Genomic DNA, 23,030 nt, shown 5'->3' with positions numbered 1-23,030 from the left:
CATCTGCAATTTTAGGGTATTGACACTTGTGCCTGAGAAATGTGAAAAGAAATGTTCGATGCATGTCATGTCTGCATAGATTCCACTTTTATGCTAGCAGTTAATTTACCAAAGTGTTGCATTTCACTTTAATTTTATTCCTTTAGGTTCGTGTATAGTAGCCAGTGTGAGCAATATGAAAATTTACTTACAAATATCCATAATTTTTAGCACTAGCTATATGATCCACGGTCACTAGGAAGATATAGACTCTGCAAGCTGTCCACTCTTGCTAAAAATCCTACCTCTTAAAAGGGTCATGAACCACCCCTCGGGCTTGGTGAAAGAAACACACCCCGTGGAAAGTACACAGTGCTACGAACAGTACCGCTAAATCCTGCAGTCGTGTGCGGCAACGAGAGTTCGGAAGCGGAGTGCAAAGTTGCCATTTTCTCAGGCGCCCTCTTTTCATACAGAGGCCTGTGCTCACTCTCTCCGGAGCTGTCAGCGCCTGCTGTTTGACATCAAACAGATGGCATGCTATTGGCCAATAGCTAGGCTTGTGTGAATTGTAAATTTTAGGTTCGAAGCGAATAGTGATTTGGTTGAATAATTTCAAATCGAATTCGAATAGTATATATCACATATTATAAAGAAAAATGAGCATATTTGTCATGACCCAAGTGACCTGCACGATATTTTTGAAGTTGAAACAAGGCATATGCAACTGTCATTCTTTTTGGTTCAAAGGGAAGTGGAAGCAACTTTGAGTAGTAGCAGGATTTGACTTTCGGTAGAAGGCAAGTGATAACCTGTAAGATACGTTAAGTTTTAAAATTTACTATACTTAGAGCATATAAGCCGGTATAATGAGCTTTTAAACTTAAAAAATGATGAATCGATGTGAAGGTAGTACTATGTTCATTTAATCTTGAAGTGTGGCTTCGCGGCTGTGCAGATTTCCCCTGGATAGGGGAATTCACGGTATAGCACTCCTCCGCTGCAGTGAAACCACCTTTACAGGGGGGTTACATGCGGTTCCTATGTCTATCGTTCATTTTGAATACTTGGAAATTTCCTCGAATTTAAATTCGTGTCGAAGCGAATTCGAATACTGTAATGTTCGTTCAAATATTCGAAGTGCTCGAATATTCGTACAGCCCTACCAATAGCTGACATAAGCCTACTGTGGCGTTTTGATCAGATGCGCTTCTTGCCACAGGGTGCCGCCACGTACCGGCGCAGCGCTCCATAGTCTGCTAACATTACACAGTGAGCCACACTCGTGCACGAAAATAACAATGGGAGGGAGTGATTGTTTCATCATGCGCACTGACGCTTTCCCTCGTGCCACCCCTCCCTGCTTAGCTTCCAGCGAGCTTGTCGGAACAAGAGAAGAGAGAAAGCGCTGAAAGCGCACAACAAATCCCTGTAACTGCGCTCGTTCTTGACGGATTTGAAGATCTTTGCGGCAATCAATTCGTGAGGCAATAAACTCCGACACTGAGGTCAATCAATAATTACTTGAAAAAGTGGTACAGGACCCCTTTAAATTTCCACTTGTTTTGTTCCCTGTGATTCCTTGACCTTGCTGTGTAAAGTTAGCCTGCAGCCGAATAAGGATAGCAAATTGAGCGAGTTATATTATGTTCATGGTTTACAGCACAAAAAAACACGGACCAAGGGGAGATGAGCACTGCCATCAATGCATTTTTTTGTTCTCTCTCTAGCTCCACCAACCATCACGCAATCACCCCCCGAAGTAGTCAATGCCATGGAAGGGGAGACAGTCAACATCACTTGCCGGGCATTAGGCAACCCAGTGCCGCTCATTAACTGGCGCCTGAATTGGGGCCACATTCCACCAAGGCCACGAGTATCGACCACAAGTGATAATGGCTTTGGCACGGTCACCATCCGTGATGTGCGCCAATCTGACCAGGGAGCATGGTCATGCGAAGCCATCAACAGCAAGCAGAGTGTCCTGGCCACTCCAGATGCAATTCTTGTGGTCAAAAGTAAGCACTGAAAATACCAGACAAGTTATGTGTTTTTAAAAAAGTCTTCCAGCTTACAAGAGGGCACAGCAACGGTGTGTGTTGATGTGTGGAGTGTTGTATTCTGCAGCGTCAAGTTCTCCTTTTGCCTGTTGAGTGTATCAGCCAACACTATTCTGAGGGGCAGGTGTCTGAACTGTTAGTACAATTGCCCTCCACCAAAAGAGGCATTGCACACAGTGTGGATGATATATAAATCTTTGCACAGAATGATGATGAACCAACCAGCATTCAAGGCAAAAAATGAAAGGAGTTTAAGAAGCCTGTTTATATCCATAACAAAAGTAAATTTCAGCCTAGGTGTTTTTCTCTGAGTTAGAGCTATATCATAATTCATCAGCTAACTGTATATTTTCTACTGCTAAAGCAATTTTTAACATGGTCTACAAACTTTTATTTCTTAGGATTTGTGTTAGTTGTCACATGCTCATTGTGAAATTACAAAAATTGGCTTCTCTGCCAGTGTTCACATTAACAGAATCGTTTCACACTGGAAGAAGTCTTTCATACATTGCACCTAACCTTCTTTGTTTCCTTTCGTCAGATGTTAGGAAGTGATGGTAGTAGAGCGCCATGTTTAGAAACAAAATAAAGAGAGACTGAAAGGAAAGTGGCACAGGCACCATAACCGCCTTACTTGTCAGTGGACACGAACTGCCCTGTAGCCTAAGAAAGAAAAGATACAGGATAAAAAGAAACAATGGCAGTGGGAAAATAGGAGGGTAGCTATCAGATTTAATAGGTTATCGCTTTTAATATTACCAAAGTGTAAATGGCACTTTTATGTTGATTTACAGCTGTTCTTTAACAAATCTAATGGGTAGTCCTTCAGAAGGATCTTATGATACTTATATGCCTTGTTTGGACTCAATAAAGATCGTTCTAAAAAATTATCACAGATGTGTGATAACTCGAGATGGTATATTGTGGTGCAGAGCCTACTGCTGTTGATGAGCATCGTTGGAAGTAGCATATGTGTGCATATTTGTTTGCATTAGTAGAGAAGCTCGCAACTGTGCTCTGTCAACTTCATTTCTTGTGGCAATCAACCTGTGTATAAAACTACTCTTTATTCAGTCACTACTGAGCAATGTAATAAATTTCAGCTAGTTAGTGTCAATCAGAGGCAAATTTTTAGCACTAGTGGATCGTTAAACGAAACAGCAACAGCAATAAAATTGAAAGTGCAGGCAGTAGTATTTCAGCACTTATGTTCTTGTTTCAGTTTTTCATCTGTGTAATGATTCTTAACGTGGGGCAAGACTTCTTTTGTTCGAAAAATTCAATTTTGGGATTTTGCAATCACTTAATAGAGAATTTCTTTATCTTTCAGAAAATATATCACACTTAGGCACTCACGGTTTCAAAAATAATTTTATGGTACTCTATTTTTGACATGCTGACAGGAAATGCGCGTGTACCCCTACTTAATTTCTGCAATTTTCTCAAAACAACATTTTTGGAGTTTTTGTGCCTTTTTCTCGGAAACTATCGGGCATAAGCAAGCAAAAATCTTCACGTGTGTTAATTAATGGCATTTACTTAACTGGTACTAGAATCAATAGCCTATAGTGCACTTGATTTTTTTTTTATAAAAAAAATTCATAAGTGGTAATTTTTACACATCGACAAACATAAAAAGATATAACAAATCTAGTTTTTGTTGTACGCTCACAACTTTAGTTCCACTTCTATAAAGTGTTAGTAATTACCTTTGTGCAAAAGTGTAATGCTCTGCAGGGGGAATGTCTTAACGAAAAAGTACATATGTAGAAAGACTAAAAAATAAAAATAAAGAACACTAAACACAATTTGAAACTAATTTTGAGCTCCAATGCAACCTGCGTCTATCTTTAAGGTACCTTGCAAATTTTATAGCCATAGCTTTTATTATCACTGCTGTACAGCCAAACTTTGAAACTCACTTTCAAAGTCTCACCCCACCTTAAGAAATCATTGAGTAATGCATTAAGAATACCTGACCGTCATCATGGTTAATTGAATGCAAGTACAAAAGTTAATGAACTTGTTGGTTTCCCTCTTGGTAATGAACTAATGAACTGCTGCAATGTTGAAATCTGACAAGTTGGTAGACATCCACTATAAGCTAAGGGAAGTGTGACAGATAAGGACAAGGGAAGTGCTCTTGGTGTTTTCATTATTGATTCTTACCTGTTGTGCTATCCTTACTTCAAAAGGGAGCCAAAAGAACATGCACTACATTTTTTTTACACATAACATTTACTATTCACTACAATCAGCCACCAACACATGGAGTGGCCTCGACTGTTGTGACAAATTTTTCCAGAAATTTTCTGCACATGAGTTGCTTACAGTGTGTACACTGATGAGCTTAAATCATATTGTGTGTAAAGCATTAGTTTAGCTGAACGTGTTTGAGGCCTGAAAACACGGTGAATATCTCAGGCACCGATCACACTGAAGATGTGTCTACTGATAAAGATAAAGAGCACAAATGTGATGATCATCATATACAGGTGATGAAGTGCGCAATAAATGTCCACACATATCGAGTTGTTTCTTCAAAACATTTTTCAGAGTTTCAAGGACATGATCACTCACACACTCAAGAAAGAGATCAGCACTTTAGTTCCAGTATTCTGGTGTTAAGCTGTCAAGCTTGTGTAGATGGAGCAACAAAATGTAAGCCACATGCTTCAGCAGTGAGATCAAGGCACGTGAGAAAGGTTTTAGGAAAGAACTGCGTCCTCCTTGTATTTAAGAAAAGCTAGTTAAAAATTTTTTCTTATACATTGTAAATTTTTCCCATGATTTTCTGTAAAACATGACAATTCATATTAACTATGTTTGTTTTCAGACAAGGGTGTCTGCCATCCACCACTCTTCAATGACAAGGCCCAGTCTAGCTCAGAATGTCTTCGCTGCTTCTGCTTCGGTGTTTCTCAAACTTGCCATAGTAGCAGTTTGAACAAAATAACCGTAAGTAACTCTACGTTATATTAAAGAGCAGACTGGTGCACAGACAAAATACAAAGTCTCCAAGGCCGTGCGATATTGCATACTAACAGTCCATGCAGTAATATGCTCTTCAGTGCCGCAGCTTGTACAGACTTGGTGCATATAAACTTGAAGGAACACTAAAGGCAAAAACGATTTTTCTCGTATTAACTACCTTTTCACAATACCAAAAGCACAACTTTTGCTGCGAGAAGATTGCTGGTAAGCGAGAGAGATTTAAACTTTGTTTTATGACTAGGCGTGCGTTCACTTCGCCCAGAGGACTTCCTTATTCCGGGTAGCCATATGGCTTGCAAACGCACAAACCTTGTCCACCAGCTGGAGCTGGTCCTCAGCATTTAGTGACGACAGCAACGCCTCGCACTGGTCTTCCGGAATTTGTTATGCCCCCTGTTCGTCTAAAATGAGAAAAAAAGGAAACGCAGGTGGTTACGCCACCTTTAAGCTCACACACCAACTTGATGTGATGTCATAGATTTTGATAGCGTCTGCTGGGGTCTACACAGTTCTTAATTGGTGAAAATGAAGCACATTGTCCTCTGAGGGGGCCAGAGGCTCAGCACACCAAGTTTCGGGAAATTTTGTCAACCCAATGGGGCCAGTGTACAAAAAAAAAACTGAAATCTCTGATGTCTTTTTTTGTTGTTCATGTGCAGAGATTTTGGTGCAAAATTTCAAAGTGGAATTTTCTCTTCTGTTAACAAACTTATGACAATGGAATTAACAAGAGCAGAGTGTTCAAAGAATAATTTATTCATCTTAATGGATGCATTGTTTCACTTTAGTGTCCCCTTTTCAAGAGAAACCTCTTATTGCAAGGGTCTAATCCTGTCTTCATGGTAATTTTGCAAATGTGCACTGGCTGGCATAGTGGAATGGCACTGTGAAATCATTTGATCTTTACAAGTGCCAAAGCGTAGAAACATGCCAAAATGTTAAGCGTTGTGAGAGAGTTGCCAACATGCAACACAATCATAACCTATTAAAAGGTAAGATTGATTAGTGCTCATATTCATCAAACTAAGAAAAAAAACATGGCTGATCCCTCCGTCATAGGAATCGGTATAACACGAAAGTTAAACGTGTCTTCACAGAAGTAGTGCTTATTGTGTAGTGATATATGAGAGCTTGTACAATGTCTGTTCGTGTTTGGCAGCTATAGCACCGTTTGACGTGGATGCACCCATGTTGACAGCATGTCTCTATCGCGACGACTAACGCCCATGATCATTATTAAACCGCTGTGGTAGCTGACGGTGTGAACATATATTTGGACACAGCGAATCGTGAATCCCGCGTAAGGATGATATCAACAAGCTCATAATCAACACTGGTACCCGGTATGCACTTCTTCAAAGCGTCGTCAATTAAGGAGAGAAACGGCATGGTGTGCGCTTTCTAGTAATGGTTAGACGACGCCTGTGCTCATGCATACATAACACACACTGCGCTTCAGCAACACGGGAGGTAGAGGTTCGTAGCCTGAGCCGCAAACGCGTGCGTCCCGCTGGCCTCTGTCTCGCAGGCGCGGCTCTCGCTCCACCAAGGCACGACATTCGCCCGTCGAAATCGCGTCCTTTCTGCAACGCATATTGCAGCAGTTTTGTTAGTCGGTGCTCTCGCAATTGAAGCAGTCGGCCGCGGAGAAATCCCGTTGGTGCACGTGGATACTGCACTACTCCGATGAGCCGACGCACGCTAACACGAAGCCAAAGGCAAAGAACGTAACTGCGTCAAGGGTGCCTCGGCGACGCCAGCGCGGCCAGTCTACCTCTCTGGTATCGAGACGCTTTAACCATTACCTCCGATATCGCGTGCAATCTCGGAGGAAGCGCTATGAAGTGTCGTTCGTGAAGCATTACTTCTTGTCACACCTCACAGACGGCGGCACCGCCCCGCTCCGCCCGCCGCGAAAGAGAATGTGTGAAAGATATAAGGCGCGTTCGCGCCGTGCCTAGCATCTCCCGAGTTAGCGTACTCGGTAGCGCGTCGGGCGCTTGCCGTCGCGGCCGCAACGTCGTGGGTTCGATTCCCAGCGGGGTATCTTTTCCTTGGTTTTTTTCTTTCTCACATGTTGGCGTCCATTTTATTAACGTCATATCCGTGACGGATGTACTTGGTGGACCCCGGCATAAAACACTTTCGTGTTAAAAAATTTTAGGCTATGGCTGAATGTGAATAATATTAAGCTTTATGTGCTGTGCATAGACGGTGATATGTTGACATGTGGAGTGCAAACAGTGCTCCTTGTTTTGCCAAAACTGGCTGTGTTTCACAAGGAGAAAATGCCTAAATCTGCAAGATCTTAAATGACTAAAAAAAAAATCACAAGGCTAATATGAATGTTAATGTTAGGTTCCATGAAAAGCAAACATTTTTTAACGATCAGGGTTTGTTGCCACGCATTGCTTTACACCACTCTATACAGCCTCCTTGGCTTAACTGGCTACTATATAATTTGTTGTTCTTAGCATTAGCATCAGCATTGCTTCCATGTGCACAAAAATTTTTCAGCTAGTACCCTTAATCGGACGAACCAGTCCGAACAGTTGTTGTAGCCCTTAAAAACATACACCTTTGTAATTGTTTACAGAAAATTAAATACTTTATAGTGGAAGAGAAGTTCTTCATGTTTGTGCATTTAACGTTGTGTTACTCCTTTCTCAATTTCTTTCCTTATTATTGCCAGATTTCTCTAGCCAATGAAGTGTCCGTCGCTACCATGAGCATCCTTCCTGATGGAAGCTACATGGATGTCACAGAAAAGTTTAGGCCTGACCAGAATGCAGTGCGTTCTAACCCTGCAAACCGCGAGTTCAAAATAGACAGCCAAGTAAAAACGTCAGAGGCACCTGTCCACTACTATTGGAGCCTGCCTGCAGAATTTCTTGGAAACCAGGCAAGTAATTTAAGCAGAATTTATGAGGCCGAAAGTCGAAATAAGCGTGTATTGTGTCTCTTCCAGGCATAACTTAATGCAGTACACTAAAGGTACACTAAAGATACAGATGGGTCCCCTGTTAAAGGAAACGCTTTTGTGCATGACATGTCCGGATTTTGCTCTTTTACAAAAGCATAGGGGTATAGATTTGCATAAGCCTACTGGTGGTTGACAGTTCTGACTCCTTTGGCCGACTAGTGCTGTGCGCAAACAATGTTTCTACATCCACTTGCGGTTAGGGGGCCAGCAGCATGACAGGTGCTCATTCGAGTGTTCCCTTTAACAGTGGACCGTACTGTACGTTTCACTGCAAAAGAAGTGTTGCCACTGAGGGAGAGCTCTCTTAAGAGAGTGTCAACAAAAATGTTCGGGGATAAGCTAAGCAGCTGCTGTAAGTGCACAGTCTGCTTAGGGGCCAATATAAGCTAGTGTGTGTGATCACTTGTAAAATTAGATAGGCCTGATTTAGGCAGGTGTCTGTTTGTGTTGATCATTATGTACACAACGTTCCATATGAAGGGCAACACAAAATGCTTATTTGCGGAGGACTTTGTGCCACATCACTGATGCAATGTTTAGTTACGGCCTTGCGATTGCTTCAGGCCCAATGTACGCTACTGACGGTTCAATACAAATCCTTAGGACCAGCAGGCAGCAGCTAAATTATGTTGTCTGTGGTGATGTGCTTGCATTGCATCTGATCTTTAATACACATAGGAATGAAGCAGTACATCATTTTTCCACATACTAAAAGGGTCCAGTGGCTATATTATTCTGCTGCCGTGCATGAGGCCATGGGTTTTTATTCTCATCAGCTACATTTAATTGGATGCAATGAAAAAATTCTCATGCTTTGGGTGTAATGCAAGAGTCAATCAAAAATAATTTGGGCACTTCAGTACTGCATCTCATAGGCTGTAAGTTTGTCTTCATCCTGCAGCCAGTTGTCTTTTAATCCACTTTCATTGCCTTTCTTTATAATTTGTTTATTCAGTAGAGTAAAAATAAGTAATTTCCCCTATGCTTGTGGGATCTCTCTAACACTCAAGGAACAAACGAACGCAGTACACATGTGCATTTATTTGCACCTTTTACATTGGCAAGCCTGCCAGCTGAATCATACAGATAATAACGAGCCAATATTGTGCCTGGTAGCTTAATTATACCAACAGCTAAAGTAACATGACAAACAACACATTAGAATGTCGATATAACACAACAGACAAAACACACGCACACAATGTGACCCAAATACAGCGTCACTGACGTTCCATTCACCACAGAGTCTGTGGGGTCGACCTATGAAATAGCCCCAAAGGCCCGTCACGAGAGTCGACCGTCCATGACATCACCACCAGGCGGCACCACCCTAAGATCTGGAAAGGGATGATGAGAGGGATTTGGAAAGGGGTGATGGTTCCTTGTCCGACGTTCAGCAATGCAGTCTTGTGCATGAGATCAGGGGTACCAGCAAAGTTGGAAATTAAGCAATGCGGCATAGGTAGGCTTGTTTTGGGAGCTCACAGGAATACTACACCAAATCAAGGGGGTACAAGGTGACGAGGTGGACATCATTCGAGGGCAGGGAAGCTAGCAGCAAGATAGAATTTGAGGAGCAATTTAGAGGAGGAGCGGTGGGCTAGGAAAGTTCTCAGCTACATGAGGAATGTCAATACAAAATGGGGGAAGCAACCCAGAAAATTGTCAAGTAAACAACGGGAGACAAAGCGGAAAAGAATCTTCGGTTAAGAAAAAGGTTAAAGAAATGGAGAGAGGCTTGTGGGAAAATAGGGTTGCTTACGAAACCAGCACTGGAAACGTACAGAAATCTCAAGCAGGAAATTGCCAAAGAAAAGATCTACAATAACTCTTGAGGTAGCTCTGTGTTGTTCGTAGCCAGGACTGGAGTATTGCGGACTAAGACTTACCGATCACCAAATACCAAGGAATAGACACACTTTGTGGTGCATGTGGAGAGGAGGAGGAAATAGCTAGATGCCTGATTACTATGTGACCTTAAAGCAAACCATTTTTAATTCGCCACTGAAAATTACGCACCTAGTGTGTTTGTTAAAGAACTACTGTCCCTGTGCTACAACCGCCAGTATCTTGCATATAATTATTTGGAACAGTCCTCATGTCTATCAGAATAAGACAAATGCAATGTGTGTATTGTTAGGACTGGGTGAATCGGAGATCATTGGGAGAGGCCTCCATCCTGCTGTAGACATAAGATAGGCTGACAATGAAGACGATGATGATTGTTGTTATGGCACAACATTCAACCATACTTGAAACGCGTTCACTTGTATTATTATGTGTGTTGTCTAGTCCCCTAAGACGATCCAATAAGTAACTGTACATTCGAATGATAATTTTCTGCTTTTTTAATTGCTTAACATGTGGTCAAAAGCTTTTTATTTGCTCCTTCAGATCAACAGCTATGGAGGTCAGCTGAAGTACACCTTCAGGTACCAAGCATCATCAAGACCTGTGCAAGCTGCGGACATTATCATAAGAGGAAATGGGGTCACATTGTATCACACTCTGAGGCAGTCGTATGGTCCTCTCAGAGACAATGCCATCGAAGTACAATTTGCAGAGGTAGGAGGTTGATTTACTTCAGTATAGTGTCATGCTTAGTGGTATCTTTGAAAAATTTCCATATCTTGAGATTAAGTAGGAAGTTTTGTTACATTTTATGCTTTAGTAGAGCAGGCAGACTCGGTTAATATATAGTCTAGAAACCCTATAAGGTATTATGTTGTGAAATCGTTTTTTACACAATATTTTGTTCTAAAATCACACAATCAAAATGTCAAGATGTAATATGACCACCTACATGAGCTAATGGGGTGTAATCAATGCAGTGCTGCCGTGTGGCACTAGTATTAGTGTTTTTCTATTTAAGACTGAGCGTCATCACTTAGTATGAAGCAAGCTGTTTTTGCAATGAATCACTCAGAGCACTCTTTGCATATGGAGACTTACTACTTACACTAGTATGCATATGCTGACATGAGTTGCATGGTGAAAAGATGGCAACCCTGTGAACTTGCATGGTTTCAGAGATGCCGTGTGCAGTTTGCAAACAAAAGTGCCCATTCACTGTGAAAGATAAGAAATGCAGTGCAAATTACATTACTCTGGTTAAAGAAGACAGAACGCTAGAATCTGCCTTATTTCTCGTTTGTCTTCCTAGTTGCGCTATTCAAAAATCTTTACTCACAGTGGTGGCATACTAACAAACTGCCACGAAGGTGTAGTACATTGCCTTCTGCTGAAATAAGTCGAGAGACTAATATAATTTGCTTACATCGAATATTTCGAAGTATTGAGGTTGGCGCTCGTGCTGTATTCTACTGTAATTTTACTAAGCTCTAAATTTAAAAAAGGCAGATGTTCAGGGGAAGATGGATGCTTGAAGAGATGAAAAATTTGTGAACATGGGGTGTCGCTGGAGCCAATGTTTCGACAAGCGGTCTTGTCTTCTTCAAGACGGCAACTGCTTTCCTTAGCATGTGTATGTGACACACGCTAAGCTCAGAATGTGACAGGTTATTTTATAGTGCTAGCAGCAGACTTCAGGTGGCAGTACCCACCTTGTGAAGTTTCACACATTCAGTACATAATTTCTTTTTATCCACAAGGGGGCTAGATCATAACTATGTTGTTTGTAGTGGCACTTTTAATTACCTGGTTGGCTTGTTTGTGTTTCTAGGGCGAATGGCACAAGGACGCTCGGCACAGTGCCATTGGCAGCCCTGACACAGCCACCAGGGAAGACATCATGCTTGTTCTGCAGAATGTCGAAGGCATTTTTATTCGAGCCCGCTTTGATAGTGAATTAGCAGAGTCAAGGTATGTGATCATATGTTGTTACATTCTTTTGTGCAAACGAGTGTAGCGATGTGGGCTTGGTGGTGCATCTTGAAAGGCAGTAGCTTAGCACTGGTGAAGATCCCTTGCCTTTTTTTTTTCAGCATTCATGGCCTTGAGATGGATTCAGCTTCTTATTCCAGTCCCAAAAATCCTCCTGCTGCTTCTGTGGAGCAGTGCTCTTGTCCGACAGGCTACACTGGGAATTCTTGTGAGGTAATATTCCATTGTAATCTGGGTATGGCATTGAAATGGGTGAGATTTCAATTGTTCCTAATGAATACTCAAAGCCATCATGTCCCACATTTATAGATGAATCGCAATTCTCTAGAGTATCATAAATGAGCAAAAGTTACATGTAATGTTTTCATATGCTGGCATGACAACTTAGAGGTATTTTACTATGTGGAAACGTGAAATTTACTTGAGCTAAAGGCTGTTTTATTTCATCAAAAGCTAAATTTCTTTTAAATACTTTCTAGGATATTCCTTGTTCTGATATTCTATACTGCAAACTGCCCCAAGAAGTTTTTCAGTGTCATGTTAATGTCATACTTTCTGGACTACTTAGCAAGACATATGTTTGGGCAAGTTGGTTCATACTTGATGCAAAACAAATAAGCGCTAAGAAACTGGGACATACACAAGAGGCACACAGGACAGGCGCTCAACTTTCAACTGAGATTTATTGAAAAAAGATGAAAATTTATAACCGCAACCAGAAAGGGTGATAACTAGAGATCGGATTTTAGGCAAATGCCTATTTTGTTCCTTGCGTTCCTATCACGTCATTTTGATGTATGAGCATCAATTAGAGGTTAAGAAGGGCTTTCATAGTGTTTTTATAGTGCCTAAAAATGCCTATTTTTGGCATTCATGCCTAAATACTTACAAATGCCTATAAATGCTTATTGGCAAAATTGGCGCTTATATGAACACTATTTAGCCTCAAGTTTCGCTCCCGGGTGCTGTTTGAGACCGTTATACATGTTACCACGTAACATTGACTGTTCGGAACTATGGGGCTCAACCTAGTCCTCTAGTTCAACCAACTCTAGGAAACAACTGCTGGCAGCAGTGAAGTGGGACACGCCGGCGAGCATTCGCCGCCGCACTGACATGGCGCGAGCTGTTGGTGAATGCGAAACCGCGGAGAGCCGTCAGCGGAGAGTGAAGAACAAAAAAGAAAGGAAAATGTGATGTGCACGCAGCTTTTGTTTTGTTTGTAATTTACTTCGTTCGCTGCAGTAGCGTAGCCAGAAATTTTTGGGGAGGGGGGGTTCGACCACACTTTAGTATGTTCGTGCATGCATGCATTCGTATGTGTGCATGTATATACACACACACGTGAAACTGAGAAGTTTCGGGAGGGGGGGGAGGGGGAGGAATTGAACCCAGCCAATAGGAGGAATCCCTCCCTTCTGGTCTTTTAGCGATCTGGCGCTGTCTGCTCCTGCTCTGCTGTTCTCAGTGATACTATCAAAAGGACACCCAGGAGTGCGTTGTTTGGGCTTCGTCCCACACGGTTCGCATAGACCGTGTTCTGCAAACCATGCAGGATAAAGCCCAATTGCACGGCTATGTTCAACTGTTGACACCTTTGTGCCATCTTAAGCAATAAAATTTTTGCTTTCCGGTCATAGATAGAGGTCACGCAGGTCCTCGTTCTAAATTATTTGCATTTATGTGAAAGTTTATTGTGCCTATATTTGCGATATTGGAGGCCTAAAACATTTTGCCTGCCTATTTTTGATGCCTAAAGCAAGCTTTTTTAATGCCTAAAAATCCGGCCTCTAGTGATAACTTTCGTGATGCATCCACCTGATAGCAAAGGTGTCAAGACCTCACCATAAACACCACATCATGGCCATGCACCAATGCAGACTCTGCTGCCTAGCACCCAAAGCAGTAGAAATAGTACAAGATTTTAGCAACACCTGACTCTTGCATTAAACATGCATACAGTGACACATGTGCGAATTCACTAAAGCCAAAGCATCGACAACCCAAAAGGAAGCAAGCACCATTGAGGCCAAACAAGCCATCAAAGAAAACAGCCTGCTGTCCCCGTTTCTTAGCGCTCATTTGTTTCACATCTGGGCTACTCCTTGTTCTGATAATCTATACTGCAAACCACCCATAGAAGTTTGATTTGAACCCAGGCCCCTTTGCATGGCAGTCACGTATTCTACCACAGAGCCACGCTAGTGATTGTGTGTTTGCAAAAAGGCCCCATACAGGCGCATAGGTCGGCAAACTCATTCATGAGTCGATTCACTCATACTCACTCTGGCTCAGATCGAGCCATGTGTTTGAGTCTGAGTGAGTCCAAGTGAGTAATATACTGGTGAGTTTGAGTCCGAGCGAGTCCGGTCAAGAAAAATTTTAGTGAGTCTGAGTGAGCACGGTTGATGAGTTTTTGTGAATCTGAGTCCAAGTGAGCCCTAAGGGCAAAATGTATTTCATGAGCAAGTCTGAGTGAGCTCCACATTTTTTGCCGACCTATGTACAGGCGTCATGTTGGGCAAGGAATCACGTTAACATATGTAATATAGCTTGGTAGAAAAGTAAAATAACAACCAGGAATCACACAATATGAATGGCATTACAAGTGGGTTGTTTAATGCTTCCAACCCATTACAAAGGGCTCGGCCATTATTCTTCATCATCAGCCATAGCATCAACAAAGTCTACATAATACCTTACAGATGTGTAGCGGGTATCTCGCTTCTCCGCAGAATGACGAATAATGGCATAGTGGGTGCTTCCCTACTTCACAAAAATTATGTTGACTCATGGCGCAGTGGGTACCTTGCAAGTGTACTTGTGTTAGTTGCCCCTACAGAGTTTACAATGGGCTCTAGAAAGGCCACTCTTCCAGCTTTCACTGTGACTGTGCTGCAAGTTCTGTGCAGGTCTAGTGTTTTTTGCTAATGTCATATGCTTTGAGTATGAGTATTGCATTTCATTCTGTAGAACTGTGCACCTGGCTACATCAGACGGCGGTCTGGACCCTACTTGGGAGAGTGTGTTCAAGGTGTGCTTCCTTGCAACTGCAATGGCCACTCAAATTCCTGTGACCAACAGACTGGTCGCTGTCTGGTAAAGCATTAAATTTGTCTGCCTGCTATTCTTATCTGCTACACTTTCAGTGTTGCATGGTACGTAGTTCTTGGTTTTTGAGCGGTGCAGTAGAATTGTTTGTCTTCAAGGTTATAACCATAGCCATAAATACCTTTTGTTTTGCACCCGTATCAGCATTACACTAAGAACATGTGGACCACTCATATTTTTATTACAATAGCAATTATGTGGACCCTGCAAGTGAAATTTAACCATCATTACTGCAAGTTGCCATAGGCATTGGCGTCAGCATCAATATGGATGCCTCAGTATTCTTGGTACAGATGCCATAACAAGCGTCGAAAGCTGGGCGAGTTGCTATGTTACTCAACTACCAAAGTTGTTCTGACCAGGTTATAAAGTCTTAAAATGTAGATTTTCTTGACTAGTTTTGACTGAATATATTCAGGATTTTGGAAAATGGAAGTGGACAAATCTCTCTGACAGTGTATGCATTTTATATGCACTTCATATTAACTTTTCTCAGAGAACTAGTAATTGCAAAACAGTGTTAGGCTTACAATGTGAATATGATACAGCATTTCAGTTGTTGTCAGTGGCGCTTTGCACAAGCAATGCCGACATACTGGCGGAAGGCCATTACAAGCCCTATACAGCATGCTAAAGCTTTCAAGGGTGCCACAAAGTTTTATTTTTCTACTCTTATACGGACAGAAAGGTGGCATACTAAAATCTACTGAAGAAGCATGACATACATACTTACCAAACTGAATGTCTTCAGTGCGACAGCTGGTAACAGATGCTGGAGGCACATTGTCTCTGTAATGACACATGCATGGATTGCACAGCACATATTGGCACATGTGATTTTTTTTTGCATTTGTATGTGAACGCATTGTTAAGGCTCGTTCACACCGGCGACTAGCAACGGTCGCACGACTTAGTCGCAAAGTGACTGGTTGCAAATGGTCGCAAATGGCCGTTTTGGCCGCAAAGCGACTGCTTTGGCTCAGTCACTCGCTGTTCGATTTTTCAGTCGCACGACTGCAGTCGCAAAGCTTTGAGCCAATCACATGTGCAGGAACAGGACGTCACCTTATTTTACGGGGCAATGGCAATGCGAGCTATATACGAGCAGACTTGAATTCTATGTGGCGACATATATAGGTCACACGCAGGTGCGAAAATCGGTCGCTTTGAGTCGCTTTTTGACTTGCAGTCGCAAATGGCCGCGCAACCGGTGCTAGTCGCAGGTGTGAATGAGCCTTTACACGTGTAACCACCGCTCGGTGCAAGCCATGCCTCAATGTTTGGGAAACTTCGCAGTTGTTTCAGACTGTTCTTTTAAGATTACGTGCATGTCATGAGTAGTCGAGTCTATTCTAGAGCTAATGCAAGCACCAGTGATAACGCTGGGAGGTTCGATGAGGCATGTATAAAACCCTATGTGTTCTGCGGACCGTCAGATTATTTAATGATTGACAACTGTACTCGGGCTGTTGTTGAGTTGCCTTGCCTTTTGTTCGCTTGTACAGTGAGTATTACTTGATTTCCTGGGTACAAGTTTGCCCAGTAAAAAGCTTCATCTTTAACAGTCCGATTTGTGCCTTTTTCATTGTCACAACCATGTGACAATAGAGGCGGATCGCAGATTACATCTATAGTCGTGATCATGCAACAAAGCAGGTGCTCAGTAGGTAGTGCTGTTAGACGTGGTTACTTCATTGTCATATATTGCATCATAATAGGCAGAAGTTCACAGGAAGATGCAAGCTTGAAGAGATAAAAATTTGTGAACACGGGGTGTCACTGGAGCCAACGTTTCGACAAGCAGTCTTGTCTTCTTCGGGGCTGCAACCACCTGCCTTGTACACATGCTAAGGTGGGCAGTTGCAGCTTTGATGAAGACATGAACGCTTGTCAAAACATTGGCTCCAGCAACGCCCCATGTTCACAAATTTTTCATCTTTGCACCATAATAAAGCCTACATGCTCGAAACTGCCCACCCTCACTGACTCTTCTAGTTCACTCTGTCAATCAAGTGAATGTTCTTGCAATGTGGTTTCACAAATTATTCATTGAAGACAGGTAATTTTTACAGTACAGGAAGCTCAACTGTGCAACTTTTAAGGCTTGTAAAACACATATCAAATATGCTATGTCAGCTGTTAAATCTCATGCACCGGTGGCACAGTGGTGGTTACTGCAGTGCAAATGTTGCATATTTTGTGTACTTATCATGGGGGAAAATTTAGTATCATTTTTCTAGTTTTTCATTTCTGTAGTCCTTTTGTGTTGTTTTAATTGCTCACTTAATTACTAGGGGTGTGCGAATATTCGAAATTTCGAATATTTTTCGAATATTGTTTGCTATTCGATTCGATTCGCACTGGAATTTTACTATTCGAACTATTCGAACTTCCCAAAAACAAATACAGTCAACGTCCGATTGAAAGTGACCCCTTCAGATTTTTAATATGCTTCACCTCATTACACTCTCGTATTGCGGCAAAGCTGCCTTTCAAGCTCCGTTAAGGTCGAACTTAGCCAAGACACAACGTCCAATTAAAAGTGGTCCCTTGATTTTTTTTTTACTATGCTTCACCTCATTACACCCCCGTATTGCGGCAAAGCTACCTTTCAAGCTCCGTTACGGTCGAACTTGGTCAAAAGACAGTCAACGTCCGATTGGAAGTGGTCCCTAATTTTCAATATGCTTCACCTCATCACACCCCCGTATTGCGGCAAAGCTGCCTTCCAAGCTCCGTTACGGTCGAACTTGGCCAAGAGACAGTCAACGTCTGATTGGAAGTGGTCCCTAGATGTTCAATACGCTTCACCTCATCACACCTCCGTATTGCGGCAAAGCTGCTTTTCAAGCTCCGCTACGGTCGCAAATGTATTAACTCAAGAAAACGCTGGTTCCAACATGGAGATGAAAGATGTGGCAGAGGTGGGGGCTCAATTAATGCTGTTTTGGTCCTGAAATTTGGGCAGGAAGTCCGAAAAATCGGACGCCGAAGCTTTTTAGCATCCAAAATTTCAGACGTTCTTGTATATCGACGTCTAGGAGGCAGATTTGGAACTCCGGACTTGAAGGGAGCACACCCTTGTCCACCACATCAGTTGGGCTTCCACAGAAGTTGAAAGAGGAGAGGCTGAGAAAATGGCATCTTTGCCTGTCACGTGTAAAGTGTTGTCGGCAACACTTGGTTGCACCAAATCATGTACATAAATACGATTCAGCCTCTACATTTCCTCATTCTTGATAAGACAACTATGAAACACCACCCCGCCAGCGCTTCATCAACCTAGCAAAAAGAAACACTTTCATGTTGCTATCTCATAAGAACATACTTAGGGATTCTCTGCAACTTTTTCTGTAATTTCACTTCGAAGTATTCGAAAAATGTTTGAGAAATATTCGAAAATTATTCGAAAATTATTCGATTTGATTCGCACTCAATCTTATTATTCGAATTTGCTTCGCACCCAAAATTTTGCTATTCGCACAGCTCTATTAATTACATAATTAGCAATGTGATGATTCTCAAATGACACCACTCTCCACCGCCTTCACTGTGCTATTTTATCTGAATCACTGATGTCATACATGAAATCATCGTGCCAGACCACACTGTTTTGTTCTTAGTCATTGACTTCTCATTCTCTCCTCACATATTGCACCAACTTTCAGGCCTACCAGTGCCTATGTCACAACTATTTCTGTTGACACCTTTAATTCTGTGAAGCGTTTCTAATGATTGGCATCAGACATAGACACTTATTCAACTATGTGTGGCATGAGTTTCCGCTGCTATTTTATTCCTCATGTGTAGAAACTGTTTACTAATCAAAGTGCGCTCTCGTGTTTATCCTGAATATCCCAGCTGACTTTTGAAAGCATTGCCAGTCTGTCTGCACTGTACATCATATCTATGCAAATTTGGTCTCCCTAGTCCAATACTTTATTTAGATCACTTCTTGGAAATCGTTCAGAAAGTTGTGGACCCTCTGTACCATAAGACGGGCACAAATTGTAAGGCACATTGTGCGAAACTCACTGTCAATGCTCATGCAGTAAATATCACATATGCACACTTGGAGTCTGAACTGGCTACAGGCACTGCATGCAAAAACTGATTGCCTTACCTGTTCTTTCTACCAACAAATGGAAACTAAACACTTCAAAATGTTTCCTAAAGCATTGAACACAACATTTTTTTAATGTTATGATGTTCAAAGTGGTTTAACTGTCTGTATTAATTAACTGGGCTATTTCTTACTAGAAGGCTTCCATTTTATGCTCATGTGCACTGATTTCGCTGCAGAATTGTCAGCACAACACGGATGGTCCAAGCTGTGAAATGTGCAAGCGGGGTTTCTATGGTGATGCAAGGCGAGGTACATCAAGTGATTGCCAGCCTTGTCCATGCCCTATGGTTGATGTACCTGGACAGTAAGCACAAAACTTTGTTTTTGTTGCATGCATCATCATCGCTTGAATTCAGTAGCTGCTTATGAATGAGCCCTTTACCATTTGACTTGCTAACCTTGCATAACTGTTTAAGAAAAATTATCTCCTACCTAAATGTACAACACTTTCAATTCTTGGCAGCTCACAAACATGGACAGATAAAAAAAAAAACGTGACAAGCGCTGCTTCAATGATCTCCTGCATTCTCAGAGAAAGCAGGAGATCACTGAGGCTTATCACCTTGCTAAGCGAAAACATTTGCATAAGTCAGCCATCGGTTTCAATAACTAATGAAGAGATTGTGTTCATGGATCGCTCGTAGGTATGTGTGTGTATCTGCGTGCAATCCACTCCAACGTTTACTGCATATATTACTTTCCTGCAAATAATTATTTCAGTTGTTAGACTAACACATGTCCTGCTTGAGTTCTTGTGTATTGTCTGCTTGTACGCTGCCCAAGAATGGATAATTTCCAGCTCGCTTGTCTTTCAGTTTTACTGCAACGCTTATTAAATTCCTTGTTATCATGATACACTAGCTTTCGGCCACTTATAAACCAGAGAGCACCAACTGCTGAGTGGAAGTGCATTTGCCACTTTAGCTTTGAGCAACAGTGACAACATTCTGCTGATAAAAAGTGAGGTTGTAAGTTAAATTCTTGCCCATTGCCACAGCCGCTACATAAAAAAACAGGTACGGCCTGCTGTGTGGCGCAGAAACAGCATCTCAGGCTAGTTCTCCTCACGCCCCCACTGCTCCGGACAGCCGTTCATGGAGAAGTGCTTCCACTGACGCATTGGTACGCGCGCAGTGATTCTAATAAAGCTGTAAATGACGCATTTTATAGTTGCACATTACAGGTTGAATACTGAAGTCGTTATTAGAAGTGCCAATTACACCATATGTGTGAACAGTTTGGCCGATCTTTTGTAGAGTGGGCCTCAATATTCCCCATAATGGCTGCCTGCTTGACTCACCTGAAATGAAAAGAAGTGCTCTATTACAAATAACTGTGAGTTATGAGGTATTCCTTCATTTCATCTCGATTGGCCTGCAATTTTTTCGACTGTTCTCCTTGACGAGCAACTTTCTTTTTCAATCTGTTCACTGCTTTCTTTGAGTGTTCCAAGAAATGTGCAAGATCTAATATGGTCTGGCAGGCCTGATCTACAGGAAAGCTACGTTCTGTGCATGATTCTGAGGCCGACTGTGGAACGAGCACTTCGATCTCGTCTTTCCCAGGGTACAAGGAGCATTTGATCTGGGTCTTTCTCCTGAGCTTTTACAATCACCTGCCCAAACTATTGCATCATCAGCTGGATTTATTCGCCGGCAGTCAGAAGCATAAGCCTAATCTTCATGCTCTTTTAGTAGTCATTATCAGTTAAATGTAATGCACATACCAGCGACTTGTCACTTGTCTCCCCCTTGCTTCCTTTCCCCTGCTGTCCTTGGCGAGAAATATTCTTCAGGCACGCTTCCCAACACTGTAGATTGCAGGGGAATTCGTGGTACTTCACAGTAGTGTCTCTTCTCACGTTCGAGTTGCACAGCAGCACAGAACAGCTTCATGGCATCACATCGCCTGAAAAAAACCGTCTGCCACGCACGCGCACACCAAAAAACTGTACTCAAGCACAGGAAACATGAGGCAAGCTGCTCACACACACAGAAAGCACACGAAAAGCACACAAACACGCTTATCATGAGGTGACCACATTGTAGCATGAACCGGCATCTGCCTTGCGTATCGGAGCAGTGGCGTCCTCGCCAAAAACAGCAGCCCACCTGTTTTTTTATGTAGCGGCCGTGCCATTGCAGTCACGCTTCAATAGAAAGGCAGAATGTAAACATTCATGTGGGCAGAGAGAGAGAAACATCTCTTACGATAGAAAAGCTTAGACATTAGCCTGGATGACCTCTTAACCACTTTGCCAAGTAACCATCAAATGACCTCACTGACAAAGTTTATTGCCTCACAAATCGATCCTCTTGCGAATCATGTGTGTTAGTGCGACTCACTGGAAAATCTAGCAGCCTATAGAGCACAGTGCTATCACGTGGTGGCACACCGTGGTGAAAAGTGCATCTGATCCTAAACGCCGGATGCGATATACGCCGGCTATTGGCCAAAAGCATGCTACCCACTGTCCGACATCACACAGTGGGCGGCTGCAGCTGCGAAGAGAGTAAGGACGGGCCACTGTATGAAAAGGGGGCACCGGAGAAACTGGCAACTTTGCGCTCCGCTTGTATACACTCTTCTTGCCGCTCACGACTGCAAGATTTGGTTGAAATGTTCAGAGCAGTGTCTGCAATCTGCAGGATGTGTTTTCTCAAAGCCCGAGGGGAGGTTCATGACCCCTTTAAGGTTTGCTTCACTAAATATGAAGCAACCGATATTCTGAAAATTAATCAAGAGCCTTAGCAAGCGTAGATTTGGCCTTGTTGGTGTATCAGTTCCGTGCTTAACACTATGAAATCAAGAACCGTCACTGTGTGGTTCCTCACGGCCACAGTCACAATCTTGGTTTTGATCAGTAGATTACATAATCTATTAAATAACACCTGAGCAACAGTTGGCCAATGTGGTAAAGTAAGAGCACGCCCACACAAGCCAGCAGGATGCTTTATGAGATAGACTGAAACCATCTCGTTCCTTCACTCTTTTCGTTTTTAAGTTCAGTCTATCTGCATTGCTTTAATTATTAAATTTAATATTTTTTGCTCATGAGCAGACATAAAAATTATACACTGCTGGAAACATTGACATACTTGCCCACAGAAAATCATGTTTTACAAGCTGTAGACCAGTTTAAGCAGAATTCCTTTTGGGTATGTGCCGAGCAAGTGGCACAGGAGGCCATATATAAAGACAAATTGAGAAATGCTTGGATGACAACTTCCTCACGAATGATCTCGGCTGTTGTCAGCTCTCACGAAGGGAAAATTTGAAATCCTTTGTACCTGTCTATTGACATCCTCACAGAGACTTTACAGGACATAGAGCAGGACACTAGTGAAGTGAATTGTAGCACATGAAACAACTATTTGGCTAGCGTTTGTAAAATACTTTTGGATAAAATGCTAGTTACAGTCAGAGAACATTGAATCAGTCAAAAGTTTCAAAGAGGCAATAGTGAATTGATACAAACACAGGAGCATGAATGTCTTGTAGGACAGCCTCGTCAATGGTGTTGCTGCCATTGATCTGGGCTTTGTGCATGTGCTCTGGTTATCGCAAATTTTACTGCCTCACCTCATCAAGGTACACGGGTGTAGTTCGAATCACAGCATGAAAATAGAAGGTTCGCTAGCTGTATATTTTTCTGTACATAGTATGTGTGTTATTACACTTTTAGAAGTTTATGTAGTCTTTCTTGTACTATTGAAGAAAATTTATTTGAAAAATGTAACTGTCTTTTTTTTGCTCTGCATTTTCTACACGTGACATTTCTGATGACTTTTTCTCTTTAAAGTAACTAATTTTTTTTTCTTCTGCACACTGGCATGAAAATGTATACAAATTCTTCAACAGGCGAAAAGCGTGTTACATTGTGAAACACACAATGCTGTATTACCAGAGGGCGGAAACTCCCTATACCTCCCAT

General features: G+C 42.2%; 1 protein-coding gene across 2 annotated transcripts in view; it reads left to right on the top strand.

The window, feature by feature from the left end:
- The window catches only part of LOC125756677 (basement membrane-specific heparan sulfate proteoglycan core protein-like), a 36,965-nt gene that overhangs the window by 4,772 nt on the left and 9,163 nt on the right, over window positions 1-23,030 (top strand). For both annotated transcript variants that reach the window (XM_049411578.1, XM_049411577.1), the window contains exons 4-11: window positions 1,710-1,997; window positions 4,876-4,997; window positions 7,726-7,935; window positions 10,411-10,581; window positions 11,699-11,838; window positions 11,961-12,072; window positions 14,833-14,958; window positions 19,273-19,400. In XM_049411578.1, coding sequence (XP_049267535.1) covers window positions 1,710-1,997; window positions 4,876-4,997; window positions 7,726-7,935; window positions 10,411-10,581; window positions 11,699-11,838; window positions 11,961-12,072; window positions 14,833-14,958; window positions 19,273-19,400 — 1,297 coding nt within the window. The remainder of the gene's footprint in view (window positions 1-1,709; window positions 1,998-4,875; window positions 4,998-7,725; window positions 7,936-10,410; window positions 10,582-11,698; window positions 11,839-11,960; window positions 12,073-14,832; window positions 14,959-19,272; window positions 19,401-23,030) is intronic.

Source organism: Rhipicephalus sanguineus, unplaced genomic scaffold, assembly GCF_013339695.2.
Source record: "Rhipicephalus sanguineus isolate Rsan-2018 unplaced genomic scaffold, BIME_Rsan_1.4 Seq450, whole genome shotgun sequence".
In the NCBI taxonomy this organism is placed as follows: domain Eukaryota; kingdom Metazoa; phylum Arthropoda; class Arachnida; order Ixodida; family Ixodidae; genus Rhipicephalus; species Rhipicephalus sanguineus.
Note: the sequence above shows the minus strand (reverse complement) of the source record. Positions and strands in the feature narration are given on the sequence as shown.